Below are 17,280 nucleotides of genomic sequence, written 5' to 3' on the forward strand. Positions count from 1 at the left end.
TATTTCGGCTCGAAAAAACAGGGAAAGAGCAGAATGGTAGAATGGAACGGTGTTTTCAGTTGTTTCGCTTCCCAACCCAGAATATCCGGAACCCGTGATATGATCCGGAAGTAAAGCGCCCGAGTTTGCCCTCCCCTTGCAACATGTTATGCAACATGTAAGTCCTGTCGTTTGTTTTGCTTACGCGCGAAGACTGGGAATTAGTGTTGCACAAGATGGCGGACGACGTTGAACAACAAGAAGATGAACTACTTGCTTTAGCCTCTATTTACGACGAACGAATCTTCATTCAATCATCAGAGGAAAAGGGAGGCCAGTTTAATGTTTTCCTCGAACTGCCAAAGTCTTTTGAACTAAAAGTACGATCTAGATATCTGCCAAAAGATTCAAGAAGCAAGCAAAATCGAACGAGTGATCCAAGAAGTGCAAACGGAGCAGAGAAGATTGAAAGTTATGATTTGCTCGAGGTGGAGTACCTGCCTCCGATCGTGTTAAATTTTAGATTCCCTGAAGATTACCCTTCGAGGAATCCTCCATTATTTACTCTGTCGTGCAAGTGGTTAACCGTTTTTCAGGTATACTTAATTAACTTCCTACTTTATTCCCGGGTTTATTCTTTTAATTTAATTGCATCTCCCAATCACTTCCTCGTTTTGTTCCAATAATTTAAATTTGGAAAAATATAAAATGGGAAACACTGAGATACCGTATTAAGCTAAAAAAATATGAAGAACGAGAGCTTTTTAGATATTTTAGGGTAACATTTACAAGCTTAAACGTAGGTCTAGCTAGTAAGTGCTGTGAAAAAGGGGTATGGTTTTTGAGGTTCTCAGTTCGTAAAAATGCACCTATCAATGTTAAGCCACTGGAGGCGGAGGCCAGGCATAGGAGGGGCAGTTAAGTCAGCTGAGATTTTCAGTTCAAATGCCCCACCACAGGGCATTTGTGGATGGTCAAAGTATGCCCTCCTAAACATTGATAGGTGCAAAAAGGTTTTCTATTTGCCAAAAGCTTTCTGGCAATGTGATCCCTATGTGAGTTGTAAATTGTAATATGGTAACATTTTATTGCGGTATGCGTATGTAAGCAGTCATCTAAATGAAAAAGATATGGTCTATAAACTGAACTACCTGTTAAAAAGAACACAGTCAACTCTCGTTAAAGCGGACACCCTTGGGGTGTCATTTAGTGTCTGTTACAGGGAGAGTCCGTAATAGCGGGAGTCAAACCAGTCAAACCTCTTTCGCCGGGATCTGGATTTTGTCCGTAATAGCGAGTGTCTGCAATAACGGGGTGTCCGCAAGGCGAGAGTTGACTGTACAATGTACCTGCCCAGACAATTCTTAGTTATTGTTTTTCCTTTGAATAAGATGTCTTTTGGGGGGGTTTCGGCCTTAAAGAACTTTTGCAGTATACACCTATCCTAAATTGACAGGAAAACCAAACCCCCTTGGGCTAAAACATGCATTCATGGATGATTGTCAATTTATGGCAAATTATATATATAATACTTTAATTTTAAAATGCTGGGGGGTTAACCTGCAATGGACTAGCATCCCTTCAGGGAAGAATAGAAATGCTCCTAGTCGCTTCATGTTAGTGAAACTGGAATACGCTCTGGCCTGATGGCCACTAGGCTCGAATGCAAACTTTACCCATACATTTACCACACCTTTGTGCGTTTTTTTTTTTTTCAGTTGTCGAAGCTCTGCAAATGCCTTGATGAAATGTGGGCAGAGGATGGCGCTGGAGAAGTAATCCTGTTCAGATGGACGCAGTTTCTTCTAGATGAAACTCTGACAACATTAAATGTGGAGAGCCCATTTCTTCTGCAGTTTAAGAAGGCCCATGGACAAAATAACAGGAAGAGAAGAGGAGATCCAAGGGCTTTTCAAGATGTTGCTTCACACTATAATTTAGTTGGTGCTATCTTGGAATATGACCAAGAAGAGAAAAGAAGAGTTTTTAGTAGTAGTTATTTTACATGTAATGTTTGCTTCAGTGAAAAGCCTGGATCACTTTGCATTGAATTCCATGACTGTGGTCACGTGTTCTGTGTGGATTGCATGGCTGGCTACTTTAAAGTTCAGATTGAAGATGGAGCCGTACAAGCCTTGAACTGTCCGTCTGAAAAGTGCGAGTCGCAAGCTCTGCCATCCCAAGTCAAGCAGCTTGTCAGTCCTGAGCTGTTTGCGAAGTATGATAGATTTCTGCTTCAGTACAGCCTGGATGGAATGTCAGATATAGTTTATTGTCCCCGCCCGTCATGTCAAACTGCTGTCATGCTCGACAGTGAATCATCCATGGGTGTCTGCTCCTCATGTTCCTTTGCCTTTTGCGCCTTTTGCAAGCACACCTACCACGGTGTATCGCCGTGCGAGATCAAAAGTGATAATCTAAGGAAGCTTAAAGAGGAATACTGTGCAGCCTCAAGTGATGAAAAAGAATTACTAGAGAAGCGTTTTGGAAAGCGACAACTGCAAAAAATGATGGATGAAGTCGTTTCTGAAGAGTGGCTTGACTCTAATGCAAAGCAATGCCCAAGTTGTAAAGCAAGCATTCAGAAGATTGACGGCTGTAACAAAATGACTTGTCTAAAGTGCCGGGCTTACTTCTGTTGGCTGTGCATGGCAACTCTTTCTCGCAGTAATCCATACCAACATTTTAATACCCCAGGCAGTGGGTGCTTTGATAGGTTGTTTGAAGGTATTGATGGGGAAGATGATGATGATGATGATGTCGATGAAGACATTGACTGGTGGATATAAAAATTATATTGAAAATTGTTATAAATAATACCTAAATTAGTCAGTTATGGAAATTTATATGAACATATTATGTTACTTTGTACCTTAATCACCTTGCCTGCACATAATCAGGTCAGAATTAGCCTACAATTTCCATTTCTTTTATTCCAAAAAGGTGTATGTGTATGTTAAGGATAACCAGAATGGGTTTGAAAGAGATTAAGAAATAACTTTCAACTATGTGACTGATATGTAAATATGTAATTATTTAGCTCTGTGTCCATCAACCAGAATGATAATATTATTTTAGATTAGTTAGTTAAAAAATAAACGTGACATTAAAAAAAAAAATGTTTGGCAATTACCGGTATCACCCGATTCTCTTGCAGCTGGTGATTATTAGATCTGAGTGAACAATCAAGGAAGAAACTGTTTCAATAGCATTTTTATTTCCTTGAGTTAGTGCAGGGTATTAAATCTTGATAACCCTGACAGTTTGAGGCTAGAAAAATTAAAAATTAGAGTGGTGATTGTTTTTCTCTTTTTTTTTGGGGGGGGGGGGAGGGGGGCACTTTAAGTAGCACTAAGAGAGATGCTTGTCATTTATTTTAGGGTTTAAAAATTGTGCAAGTGGCAGTCCACTTGAGAGAAATTAGAAGTATAACAAAAGTTCGCATTTTAATGTTTAAATTATTTAGGTAGTTGTAAAATTGTAAAATTTATCATTGACTTAGTAAGTAGGAAACAAAAAAATAATAAATTAACAAAATTCATGTCTGTCAAATTTCCATATCTTTATCACTTTGACACTGATTTGAAGTTGCAGCAACAAAGAGATTACACATTCAACCCCAGGGGGGGTACTCCGGCTTGTAAATGACGGGGATGATCGAATGGAGGAAAACTCAGGACCCAAAAAAATCCCTGGACCAAAAATAACCCCCTAAAAAATCCCTTGTCAAATTATCCCTAAATTGCCAGGAGGGGCAATAATATAACACAAAGAAAACCATAAAAAATTATACGCTTGTGTTTGTTTATTCATCATACGATAAATACGCCAAGGCAGCACCAAGGCACTTTAGTTCGTTTTTTAAACCAAAAAATTCCCCTATTTAAATCAAGTCACCCTAAAAAATACTTGCCAAATTTTCCAACCCAAAAAAATCCCGGAATCAAAAATTTCAAACCCAAAAAATGCTTTGATCATCCCCATCATTTACAGCCGGAGTACCCCCCTGGGCATTCAACACTTATGTGGGCAGTGGGACTGGTTTTCTTAACAACTGTTGCATAAGCGTGCAGTGAAAATATTTGCATGCAGTTGCCTATACAAGTGATGCATCTATCAATGTTAAGCCCGAGGGTGGGGGGGGGGGGGTCGGGCAAGGGGTGGGGATTTTGACATTTTCTATAAAAAAAATTCAAATTCCCCACCCCCGGGACAAAATAATTGGTCAAAATCCCCACCTGGGAGCAATGAAAGGTGGTCAGATGTCCTTCAAATCTTGTTGCAGGGCATCATATACGACCAAAATCCCTACCCTGGGGCCATCACGTACGATCAAAATCCCTACCCTGGGGACCGACCTCACGATCAAATTCCCGTGGTTAGCCCGACCTCCCCCCCCCCCTCGGGCTTAACATTGATAGGTGCATGAAAGGGCGTCCTTAATGCCTCCTTAGAGGTTAAAAATGAATTTGAACCAAACCCATGTTTTTGGACTGCCGTGGAGTCCTGAGCCTGCTTGTAAACCATCTTTGAACGCCCCCTATCCTCGCACCCCACTTCTGTGGCTCCCTTTATCATTATTTCCCCTCCCCCTTTTTTTTTCTTTTTTTGATTACATGATTTTATTTACAACTTAACTTACAATCTGGCTGTAACCCTCTCCTCACAGTCCCCTCCTTCTCTTTATTAGGGGTGAGGGGGTCTGAACCTCCCACTAACGTCGTAGCTCTTTATACTCATGTTTCCCTCCCTTTTCTGAAGTGGTTTCTTCCTCTTTTTTCCATTTTTTTGCAAAATATAGCGAAAGATGCGATTTTTTTTTCAATTTCTACTGGTTTCCGTCACCGTGGGAATCCTGCTTCCCCCCATATCTCCCCCGCCTCTTTGCTCCCCCCCCCACTCCGCCCCTCCGCCACTTTACCAGTTCGTCTGAGTAGAACCCAGTCTTTTTCAGTTTTCGAATACTCAGGGTAAGGATGGGCCGATACTGGTTTTTTAAAACGATACGATATCGATACGATATTTGCCTTTTTTCTCGATCTCGATCTCGATCTCGATATTATGACGTCATTTCCGTCCTGATGTCATTGGTTTGTCACGTGACCATACAAAGGAAAGACCTGCCATTATAAAAGTTAGCCAAGAATGCTGATTTTGGTCTTTTAGTTTTACTGTTGCATCAGCAATGTGTGGACATAAAGTCAAGGCAAGAAAAATTCAATTATTGACAAGAACATCAATATTTCTTTGAGCAAAATTGTATTTTTCAACCGCAGGTGCTGACCAGAAGACCTTAGGCTCAGGTCACGTGTGCAGTATCGAAAGCGTATCGAAAGTGCGATATTTTTCGAAAGTATCGATACTTTTCAAAATTGTCAAAATATCGATGTATCGAATATTTGGTATCGAGTATCGGCCCATCCTTAACTCAGGGAGGATTATGTAACGCTATCCGGTCCGGGCTCCGGTCTTTTAGCTTCTTTCCAAGATGCCTGCAAAAAGGCTAACTTTGTATCTCAGCGTAGCTGCAGGAGTTACTGGATTCTCAACTCTAGGATATGTTCTTAGCATACGACGAAAAAAATGTTCCGAACTTCACACGTTCGGCACTATGGTTCGTCAGGACTTCGAAAACTTCGTATGTTCTCTATTGGGATCGAAAATGAGGCGAAAATTGGAAAATGATAGCTTTGATTTCGTTAAAGTGCAAGAAGAAACGCTGTTGAAGATACTAAAAAACAACGCTGATACAGAATACGGACTTAAATACAAGTTTGGTGACATAAATAGCAAAGAAAAATACATGTCTCTGCATCCATTGACAAGATACAGTCATTATGAACAGTATGTAGGTAAGATGTTTTCTGATAAAATGAAGACTCTCCCGGCACTATGTTTAAAAGGCTGTTTTGATTGATTGATTAGTTGATTGAATAATTGGTTGGTGGTGGGCTAGTGGATTGATTGATTGATTGCTTAATTGAATGATTGATTGATTGATTGATTGATTGATGGGTGGATGGGTGGGTGGGTGGGTGGGTATAGTAGGTGGGTGGGTTCATTGCTTGTATCGTTGGTTGTTCAGTTGATTTATTGATTGATTAATTGATTGATTAAATGATTGACATATTGATTGACTGACTGACTTACTGACTTAATGCTCGATTGATTTATTGCGGGCCCAAGAGAGGCCCGTAACCCTAATCTTGACAGTGACTAGCTGCAAAGCGGAAGTTGAAAATTTTGTTCTTCTACCAAGAACTATCAGAAATTATGCGAAAAATGTGTCAATCACAGCAGTTTGTCGAACACCGGAAGTTGAAAATCTGTTCTCCGTGTATAAACATAAGTCAATCTCAACAGTTTGTCATGTAAGATCGGGGCTTCTGTCACATGGAAGATTGGAAACTACGTTTGGCCAACGTTGTTTAGGCGTTGGTTTTGAGAAGATTTACTCTGATTGTAAAAATTCCTTACAACACTGACAACACAGCGAGTTCACCGAAAGAGAAAAAAATCACATCTTAATACACCGCATCCGTGACGTGTTACTTTTGTCCAGTGATTTACTGACACCTTCTGAAAAATGTTCGACCTGTTGGAACAATTGCCGTGAAAATGAGGTGACCTAAGTTATTTGTTCTTATCTTCCACCATGAACGGTAACAATGCAAAAGGATCCGAAAATGTATCTTTCATACAGGAAGTTGAGAATTGTTTTTCCTCCACAAAGAACAATCAGAATGTAAAAACAAAACTTTCTTGAGGCCCGCACTTCATAACCTGTGGTTACCACTAGTTGATTTATTGATTGATTGATTGATGGGTGGGTTCACTGCTTGGTTGGTTGGTCGGTCGGTTCTTCGGTTGGTTGGTTGATTGATTGATTGATTGATTGATTGATTGATTGATTGATTGTATAATTACACATCTTTTGCTTTAAACTATGAGCTGCATGTAGAATACATTGTAGGAGTTGCTGTTTGGGAACTATGCTCAATCTGACTGACTTTTCATCCTTTCATCCTGATTGAACAACTATTGATGTGGCACTTTTTTATAGACCAGATCTCTCTTGGAAAAAAGAATGTTCTCACTGCAAAGGATCCATACCAGCTTGGTGTGACTTCTGGAACATCTGGCAAAAGCAGTCTGCTTCCCACTACAAGTGATGTATCTAGAACATTTTTCACCAGCGGAGTTCTTGTTGCAATAAGTACTATGTTTGAGGCCTATCCTGGGGTAGGAACAAATGAATATCTCTCAGAATAGTAGGCCATTTCCCAGTTAACTTTTGCCTCATTTTCACAACAAGTCCTTGTGCGAAACCATTCAAATGAAAATGTCTTTTATTTCCATGAAAATGAACCTGCAGTTGAAACACATTTACATTTGAATGTTTTTGCATGAAGACTCCTTTTGAAACAGAGGCAAAAGGTAACTCAGATATGACTTATTAAGCAACCTCATTCCTAGGGTCTCCCTCTCCACCCCCAGAGCTCTGGGGGGTGAAGAGAGAGAGACACTCTGGGTATGAAGTTGACGATTAAGCTGTTTGTTATGTTATAATTGTCTCTTGTACCCTCTGCAATGCATCTGCCACTGAGGTTTTTATACCATATCTTAAAGTTAGAAAGGATCATGATCTGACTTTGTCCCTCGCTCCCTCTCTCCTGTGCTCTCTCACTTGCCTGCTCATCAATCCATTCCCCTGGCATCCACCCACTTACTAACCCACCCACCCATAGCGCAGTCCCACATTTTCAATAGTTCACAGGACACTCATTGTCAGGTCTGATAGGGTTAGCCATTGGCTCAGTGGGTCTAATTCATAATGCCAAGTACATAAGTCATCCACAAGGTTTGATGAATATAACACATACATTTCAATTTATAGACAGATTCCCGCAAATAACAAGATAACGAAGCAAGTTAGAAAACATCCATACCCATTCCATGGATAATTTTTGGTATAAGCGCATGCCCACCCCACCCCTCTGGAAATTCCAGGTTAGCTTCGTACTTTCCTTTTAAAACTATGGGTTTTGAAATGCCCTTCTCCCTCAGAATTTCCTTGAGGGAGGGGGATGGGGTATGGATATTTCCTGGGGCTGAAAGGTTTAAGAAACACTGAACACTTCAACACTGAATTTTTTAAGTGTTTTTTTCTGAAACATTTCCCATTCAGTCTTACCAGCTACAGAAAAGCTTGAAGTTCTTCTACTCTCCAAAATGGCGCTACACACAATCAGGCCTGCCGATTGGTCCAAACTCCTCGTCACCCAGCAACTCACAGCAACTCCTTCATCTCTACACAACTCCAAAAGCAGGTTTTGACATCATGACAGAACCAGAGGCCCTGTACATCCACTTGCTGTTTGCCTTGAAGGATCGTAATCTTGGCATGTTAGAAGCAAACTTTACACAGCTTGTGTATTCAGGGCTCCTGGCACTTGAAACTCAGTGGAAGCTGCTGGTGGACGATATTGAACAGGGGAGAGTGAATCCTGGATTACAGATCAAGGATGATGTCCGAAGGTGAGTGTGAAAATATAGGGCCAGGTCACCTGACCATCGCAGGTCATTATTTTGAGGGGGAGGGATGTTGCAAATAGGGAAAAAGTCAATGATTTTTATTCAAGAAAAAGTGGGGGCACAGCAAAAAAAGTGCTTCACAAAGCAGAGGGAAGGAGAATTTAAACATTGGCCTTCCTCTATTTGCATGGGAGGCACAGTGGCCTAATGGTTGGCATGCTCGACTCCAAGTCGAACGGCCTGGGTTTGAACCCTGGCTGGGGCACTGTGTTGTGTTCTTGAGCAAGACACTTTACTCTCATAGTACCTCTCTCCCCCCAGGTGTATAAATGGGTACCAGCGAATTTACTGGTAAGGGGTAACCCTGCGATGGACTGGCATCCCATCCAGGGGGGGGGGAAGGAGTAGCAATATTCCTAGTTGCTTAATGCTACGAAAACCGGGATAAGCTCCGGCTGTGTGTGCCACTTGGCTCGGACATTTGCACCAGCCCTCCCCCTCTTAATAATGACTGGTCCCTTATAGTCCAGTTTGCACTTCTGTACACCAAAGAATGTGGTGGGAAAATGTGCAAAGTAGTGTTTTCTGTAGTCAGTTGTATTTTTATTTTTTCCAGAAAACTGGATAGCCTTCTTAAACCTGACAAGAAACGTGCTGATGAACTAAAGGAGGAGTTTGCCAAAAGTTTTAATGGAATTGTGAAGAGAATATGGCCACATATTAACCTGGTCCTTGCCTGTTCAACAGGTATTGGAAATCACTAATTCCCAAGAGGGATCAATCTCATACTTCTCCTTAAAGTATTAATGCATATTTGTGAACAAGACAGGTGACGAGATTATAGACAATTATCGTCAATAAGGGATACTGTCTGATGTGCCACCAGATTCTCAGAACTAACATCGAAAGAAAATTATGTATGGGAACCTGTAAAGAGAAGTGATATCTTAATCTTTAGAGAGAAAGAGGTTTAATGGAAACCACCTAAACCACATCAATTATATTGGTCTGATATAGGTTAAGGGTTGCAAAAACTGAAATCTTGGGAAACATGGCAGCCTAATAGTTAGCATGTTGGACTCTGGCAGCCTCGTTCTCAGGATATATCTCTCCCCGCCCCTTAGAGATAGGTTCAAGCCCTGGCTGGGGTCATCATTTTTATGTTGTGTTCTTTACTGGGCAAGAAACTTCACTCTCCACCCGAGAGTAGAAATGGGTACTAGTGAACTGTAAGCTAAGGGCGACCTGACAAATTCTGATGGCTGTGCGGGTAACCCTGTGACAGGATAGCATCCCATCCAGGGGGAGTACAAATACTTACTCCTAGTCGTTTAATGCACCTATCAATGGTTTGCCCCAGGATGGGGGGTGCAGGCAACCCCAGGGGAATTTGACATTTTTTGGAATCCAGAGTCGAATTCCCCACCCCTGGGCACCTAGCGAATGTCAAATTTCACATATCTCCTCTTAAATTTCTAACCCAGCGGACCATTTTAGATGTCAAAATCCTTTCCCTGGGAGAGCTTCACAAGTCAAATTCCCGTGGGTTGCCCCCCCCCCCCCATCCTGGGGCAAACCATTGATAGGTGCATAAATAATGCTATGGAAATGTGATAGCACCAGTCTGATTGGCCACTAAGTAAGCTACTGAAGACTTAACCTTTTCGAGGGGGTAGCTGCATACCCTCGCCGTTCCAGCAGAAAACGGTCTACCAAACTTTCCAGCTCCATTCATAATCTCTTCAAAGGAAACAGAAAACAAAATGAAACTTAACCATAACTTTATTTTTTTGCTTCCTTTCAAGGCTCGTCAAAACTGTATGCCACCAAACTGAAGGACAAATATCTGGTTGATGTTCCGATTTATTCGCCATTTTACGGAGCGACTGAAGGTTTGATTGGAGTGAACGTGTGGCCAGAAGAAGCGACTCCAGTGTATATGTTGGTACCTAGGTCCATGTTCTTTGAATTTATCCCCGTGGAAGACAGCGGTGAAGAGCAGCCGTCGGTAAGGAATTTTAGCAAAGTGACTGGGGAGTTGAGAAATGTGGCGGTTTATATTTAGTACCTTTTCGTATCCACTTTTATGAAGTGTAAAAACTTTGTGCTCATAAAACGTTAGTGGCTTTATTTATGTTCAAGCTTTAATTATAACGCATTTAAGTGCGTTATATCCACTAAAACATTAGCATCATCATCATCGTCATTGTTAGCCTGCGTGGCCGGCGTCTGAAGGGGAGGGAGAAGGGAAGTTCGAGCGCGAGCGAGGGAGAGCGCGAAGCGCGATCTACCCTTCCCAATCCCAAACGATCGCGCTTCGCGCTCGAACTTCCCTTCTCCCTCCCCTTCGAACGCCGGCCACGCAGGCTACGTCATCGTCGATATCATCACCATTACCACCACCATCAGCATTTAAAAATATAAGGAGGTTTACTTCAGTTGGGAGATAACTCCTCTTTCTTTCTTTCACCCGACTATTTTGCAGTTGTAGTCGGTTTTAGTGCGATTCGATAACAAATTTGTTTCTTTACTGCAGACCCTAGTTGCCGAAAACACGGAAGTTGGGAAACTTTATGAGCTCGTGGTGACAAATCAGAGTGGACTGTATCGCTACAGACTCGGAGACGTGGTCAAGATCGCTCGTTTTCATAACAACTGCCCTGTGGTAGAATTCCAGTATCGTCAGGGTCAACTTCTCAATGTACGCGCAGAGAAAACCTCGGAAAGAGTCTTTTATGACGCACTGACGTCCGCACTCAGTAGTGAAGGACAGCGGTTTCAATTGGTGGATTACACATGCGCTGAAAGTGTCATGCTTAGTGCCCAGAGTCACGTGACAGATGATGACGTCAAGGGCGTGGCTCCATTTTATGCTGTGTTTGTAGAGTTGAGTGGGGAAGAACTGAAGGAAGAAGAAAGAAAAGCTCTTGTACACAAGGTAGGGTTGGTTTCTCTTTGCGTTTCATCTAAGGGACCATTCATTTTTTAGAAGGGGGGAGGGCCGGAGGAATCCCTGTGTGTATTCAGTTGAAACTTTTTGACCCTCCCCCTGTAGTAGTGTAAAAAAAGGAAGGCCCTCCCCTAAAGTAAAATATTAAATTTTGCGACCCCCCCCCCCCCACATGCACCTCAAAAAAAATTCACATCAAACCTCTTTTTTTGACAGAGCTCCATTCCGCTGTGTTGCATAAGATTATCTTTGATCGCAAAAAAATCTATGCTACAGTCAAACGCACGCCGTGCAATATACACAAATTGAAGCCCTTCTTCATTACGTGGAACACTACTCTCGCACGGCTAAGAAAGAACCACTCTTTAGCATCAGAAGTGACCTTTAACGGTCAAAAATGCGAAAAATAGCCTTATAACAAACACACTTAAGCAAGGATCAAAACTACATTAACACAATTGGTCCATTTACGTGAGCCAATTAAAAACCAGAATTTTCGATCCTTCAGACAAGTACAAAAACGGCAAATCGATTGATCATTGATTTCAAATCATTCGATGAGACTTTGACATAGGAGCATCTGATGAGGTCCACTGAAGGACTGAAACTTGAGTCTTGCTTTAGATAAAACATTTGCCAGAAGAGATCGTTGCGGCATACTAGAGACCTCAAACGCAGTAATCAAACTGCCATAGAATTTATTTGGTGGATGCAAGTAACGCAACAAAACAGATCAACAATAATGGAGGTAAAGGTTTATGTCTTTTATAGCTCCCAGAGCGCAAATCACAACCACTCAGACTAAGGGGAGCTTACAAAAACAACTCAAAAAAACCATTGCTCTCAATGTTTAGAGACGCAGACGCCTTCAAAAGACTCGGATCTTTATAGACCCTCACAACTGTGGTAACGAAACGTTATCCTACAAACTAACCGCCACTTTAGAATACGAGTTGACAGTTAGAAATCCACTGATCTGATACACAATATAGACTACAACATTCCTTTAAAGGCTTTTAGGAATCTTCCAACAAACATGAGCCAATAAACCTAACGAAATATGCCACAGAGCTAGCAAACACAATGGCATAAAGATCATCACTGAAAGCATTAATCAAATCAAATCAAATCAAATATAGAGCGTTAATCAAATCCTCCGTTAACAGACTGAAGCAACCAGCGGGAGTCGTGCTTGGCCTGTCACATTTTACTTAATATTTATTGAAAATAAAAGATTTGGATTTGGATGAAAATGCAGTGTTTTTTCTACGCGACCCCCCCTTTTCAAAAACGAAAATATCGATGACCCTCCCCTTTTGCCACTGTAAAAAATAAGTGACCCCCCCCAAGATTCCTCCGGCCCTCCCCCCTTCTAAAAAATGAATGGTCCCTAAGCGTTTGCCGCGAGTAAAGGTCGTTTGCGAGCAGGGCCTTCCTTCGTGGATTAGATAGGGAGAGGCGGGACCCCAGGACAACACAAACGGGAAACATCTGTTCAGTAATCAAAATGTTTATAAAAAAAAGTTCAGAAACATGTTTTGCTTCCAAAAAACCATGTTGCATCTGCGCGGGCAATCAAGGGAACAATCTGGCGAGCTTTTAAAATTAGTAACTGGCGAATTCCGACCTCCAATACAAGACTAAACCTGCAGTTTTCTTATTGAAGTTGCTAAGCAACTGATTGCTTGCGCGATAATGACGCGGCAACTTTCGGAGTTCTCTCGAGTGATTGGATGACAAACATCGAAAACTTTGAGAGTACTTCAACGAAGATTGGCTTAAAAAAAGAACTTGTTTTCCCGAATTAATTGTTTCCGCCACAATGTTTACCACAAGCTTTACGCTCCCGAAACTTCGCTTTGCTATTTTTATTCTAAAAGGTGGTAAATTAACCTCATCAAGCCCGTGTTGATGATTCATTAAGTGTTGTTTCTTTAGCAACTATTCGAGCTTGAATAATTATTACCGCTTTTTCCTAATTATTTGTCAACTGTAGCTAGTATGACGCACGTGCAGGGGTGTTTCAATTACGCTCATTAAGTTACGGAGGCCACGCGCGCGCGTATGTGTTTTCAAGACAATGACACTTGCAGTGATTTGGTTTTTGAAAGTGTTTGCCAGGAGTAGAGTTCGTTTGTAAAGCCTAGTTTTCACTAGCAACGCAAGCACAAGCGCAAGCACAAGCGCGATCACGCAAAAAGGACAAAGTTTGATCCTAGTGCTTGTGCTTGCGGCAAGCACAAGCACAAGCATCCAAATGCAATGCGCTTGTGCATTTACTTGGGTCGAAGCCTTTTTCACGGAGAAATAAGAGCTGTTATCCTTGCGCTTGTGCTTGCGTCGCTAGTGAAAACCAGGCTTAAGCAGGGTCTCTCTTCGGGGATTACTAAGGGAGAGGGGGAAAGAGAACGGTGTCTCCCTCCGCGTAACCAACCCCATAGCGAATAACCTGCTCGTAGAAAAAAGGAACCCACATCTTAGGCGCATTTTGGGGGGTGAAACGGGCATAAAGCTTATTAAAGCGCAAATTAAAACAAGGCAAGTGAAGCCCCTGACAACGCTTAACTAAACAGCAAAGTTTTTGTGGGAGAAAAGGAAAATTTTAACGAAGAAATTTTGAAACATGTTTTGCTTCTCGAAAGCAATTAATGACGTATGAACTTTCGGAATATTCTCGGGTGTTCGTGCCGTGCTTTGTTTGCATTATAAACATCGGAAACTTTACGGCTGCTTCAACGAAGATTGTCGTAAAACAGAACTTGTTTTCCCGAATGAATAGTTTCCGCAACGATGTTTATCACAAGCTTTACAGCGCTCCCGAAACTTCGCCATGCTATTTTTATCCTAAAATGTGGTAAATTACCTCATCAAGCTCGTGTTGATGATTCATTAAGTGTTTTTTTAGCAACTATATTTGAGCTCGGATTATATTATTACCGCTCTTTTCTGGTTGTTTATCAACAGTAGCGGCTTGTATGACGCACGTGCAGGGGTGGTCTATGTACCTCCCGTTAAATTACGGAGGCGTGATCTATACTGAAAAAAAAAAAACCCACACGCGTGCGTATTTGTTTTGCAAGACAATGGCACGTGAGTGATTTTTTTTTTAATTTATTTTTTTTTCCTTTCTAGATCGACAGTGCCCTATGCGAGTTCAGCCCTGTTTACGAATCATTTAGAAAAAAGGGAAGCATTTCGTGTCTTCGGCTTTTCACAGTCAAAGAAGGAACTTTTAGGGAACTGAGAAAATATCTTCTTCACATCAACCCTTCAGCGGCCAATCAGATTAAAATACCACGAGTTATCAAGTCTAACGAAGCGCTTGATGTCCTTTTGAGAAATACGACATTGTAATTAACAGTATCCATGCAAAATATTCGAGGTTTTTTTAACAAGCCGTGCTCTTTTAAAAACGTGTAAAAGTTGTAAAAGGACTTAACTTATAAAGATGTAAAAGGACTTAATATAAATTCAGCAAGATATGATTAGTTAAAGTAAAAAAATATGGTTAAAGATTTTACTCAACAGTGTAAACATTTTCTTGGTAGGTAAAAGGATGTCAAGACAAAATTTAGTTAACTTTAAAGAAGTCCGTATGACCAAATTTGAATATTGTAATTTATTATTCAACTGTTACGTCAGTTGACCATATAAGTCCGTATATGGTCAAGAGAACGCGTAACATTCGAGAGACGTTATTACAGTGAAGTATTCTGTATGACACCGTAGTGCCCTATTTTAGAGCTAAATAATTAGAAAAACGTGGTGTTATAAAAACTCTCCTTATTCGATGGTTTTACATAAAATACTCGTTGACATTTTACCTTATTACGCAAAATCTTCGCAATATCAAATTTTCGCGACGTCCTTTTTAAATCGCGAAAATTCGATGTTGCCCAAAATCTTGAAATTTTATTGTCGTCCAATGTTGCTCTCCCAAAATTACGAAATGAAGTTGCCGCGAAATTTTGTGAAATAAAGTATTATTTCGCAAAGAAAAAATAAAATATCCACAGGAAACAAGGTGCATTTATTTCCGTCCTCGCCATCGGTAGTCATCCTTGCTTCCTAATTTCATTCTCTCATTTCTGGATTAACATTCTGAAAATTAAATGATTTACTCATTTTCCTATATATGTAATCTTGTCTCGTTTTTTTTAGCTTTTGAACTCGTTTTAAAACTCGTGATAACAATTATAATAGCCCTGAAGTTATTAAAAGTTGTATAAAATGTCTTAAGTTTTTTCTTCCACTCGCGAGCGTTTGCGTAGAACTCTGTCGGCAAAAATGTATAAAACGTTCAATTCAAAAGAGATTGACTTCAAAAAACATTTCGTGGATCAGTTACTTGCACGATTGACAACGAAAGCACCTTTTAACCTCGTCATTTGAAACCGTTTAGTAGAAACTTCTGTAGTAGCAATCTGAATGAGTTGTTTAGCTTTTATTCCCAACATCCATAAGACTGTTTTCCTCAATTTTCTATTGAGCAATCCGTAAAGCACAGGATTCAAAACGGAACTTAGCTGCATAGAGAATGTAGACGTCATCCACATTTCCCGCGAAAAATCCTTATTTGCCAGGCTGGCATTTTTCAATATGCCTTGAGGTAGCCAGCACAAAGTGTATAAAGTCGTCACAATTAGAACTTTTCTTGCAATGTAGAATTCTTCATTTCTGTTCGCAAGGATACCTCTCGTACCAACAGCAGTCGATCGCCAGTTTGCCCGCCGCCCCGCGGGGCTCACTCCAGATTTTGCAGGGAGGGAAGCAGAAACTTGTTTTCGATGTAAGCGAACCAATCTGAAAATGGCGTAGTTGAAGTAGATGGTTGCAAGAAATACAATGTTTCCAAAAACAACTATCAGCACAGAACTTGCTGAATTTCTCTTAGAGATAACGCAAACTGCTTCTTTGGCGTGAAATTCCGCTTCCTCCTGTGCCATTATGTGAGTTAAAGCAAGGAAAAATGACAAAACCCAGATCGCAAGCAAAAACACGCGCGTTGAACGTTTAGTGAACGTATTGGTATACTTTCTGTAACGAACGACAATAAGGTAACGATTAAGAGTTATGAATGTTATGCTTAGGTGCGACGTCGTACAGAGAAAAGAGTTTAAAATCGCTTGGAATTTGCAAGCTTCGTGTCCCAGATACCATCCTCCGCGAATCAGCACCGACGCTAGCAAAGGGTGTGCAGTTATGGCAGAAAGGACATCCGCGATCGATAAATTCACCACCAGTAGATTTGGAATAGTTCGTAATGACTTGATACGGAAAAACGCTGCAATTATCAAAGTATTTCCAAAGATTGATAAAATCGCGAACACGACTACAGTCATTGATTCTAACGCGGCAGTTGCATGTGATCGATGTGGCAAGTCCAATTCCCCAACACCTTCTTCCATTTTTAAGTTGTTCGTTCCTTGAATTCACAAAACCACGACTTAATCTTTAGTCTTGTGGCATAGAAATTTACTTTCCGCTGTGTTTAACGTTTGCCTTTTGTGTCATATGCAACTAAACTTCACTCGACATGTTTCTTGTACTGATTTTCCCTCGTTGCAATCCTTCTGGAATCAACCGATCGCCGTGGATGCCCATTTCGCCGCCTACATTAATTTTTTCACTTGTTATTCACAAGTTGTTGTACAGATAAATTGACTTCCCTTAACAATGGAAGTGGCTTGTATATGACTTGTGCCGCTTTCAAACTGTGCTTTCTTTTGAAACTTTTTAATATATAAACACTTCTAAACGGATACAAAATGTTTAAATTGCTTCTGTGTAGGCTTTTAATGGAGGCAAACCGGATT

General features: G+C 40.9%; 3 protein-coding genes across 3 annotated transcripts; 2 read left to right on the forward strand and 1 right to left on the reverse strand.

Moving 5' to 3' along the window:
* The first annotated feature begins 215 nt into the window (after positions 1-215).
* On the forward strand, positions 216-3,520 carry LOC144653279 (E3 ubiquitin-protein ligase RNF14-like). Its single transcript, XM_078513234.1, has 2 exons — positions 216-575; positions 1,698-3,520. The coding sequence occupies exons 1-2, from the start codon at positions 216-218 to the stop codon at positions 2,766-2,768; spliced, it is 1,431 nt and encodes a 476-aa protein (XP_078369360.1). The 3' UTR covers positions 2,769-3,520.
* A 1,897-nt stretch (positions 3,521-5,417) lies between these two features.
* LOC144653280 (GH3 domain-containing protein-like) lies at positions 5,418-15,188 on the forward strand. Its single transcript, XM_078513235.1, has 7 exons — positions 5,418-5,831; positions 7,043-7,221; positions 8,168-8,517; positions 9,131-9,261; positions 10,320-10,522; positions 11,051-11,452; positions 14,597-15,188. The coding sequence occupies exons 1-7, from the start codon at positions 5,468-5,470 to the stop codon at positions 14,816-14,818; spliced, it is 1,851 nt and encodes a 616-aa protein (XP_078369361.1). The 5' UTR covers positions 5,418-5,467; the 3' UTR covers positions 14,819-15,188.
* A 306-nt stretch (positions 15,189-15,494) lies between these two features.
* LOC144653281 (melatonin receptor type 1B-B-like) lies at positions 15,495-17,240 on the reverse strand. Its single transcript, XM_078513237.1, has one exon. It carries the CDS (start codon positions 16,870-16,872, stop codon positions 15,805-15,807), a length of 1,068 nt encoding a protein of 355 aa, XP_078369363.1. The 5' UTR covers positions 16,873-17,240; the 3' UTR covers positions 15,495-15,804.
* Positions 17,241-17,280: the final 40 nt, after the last annotated feature.

The sequence above is a fragment of the Oculina patagonica genome, chromosome 5 (genome assembly GCF_052425735.1).
Source record: "Oculina patagonica isolate OP01 chromosome 5, crgOcupat, whole genome shotgun sequence".
Lineage (NCBI taxonomy): Eukaryota > Metazoa > Cnidaria > Anthozoa > Scleractinia > Oculinidae > Oculina > Oculina patagonica.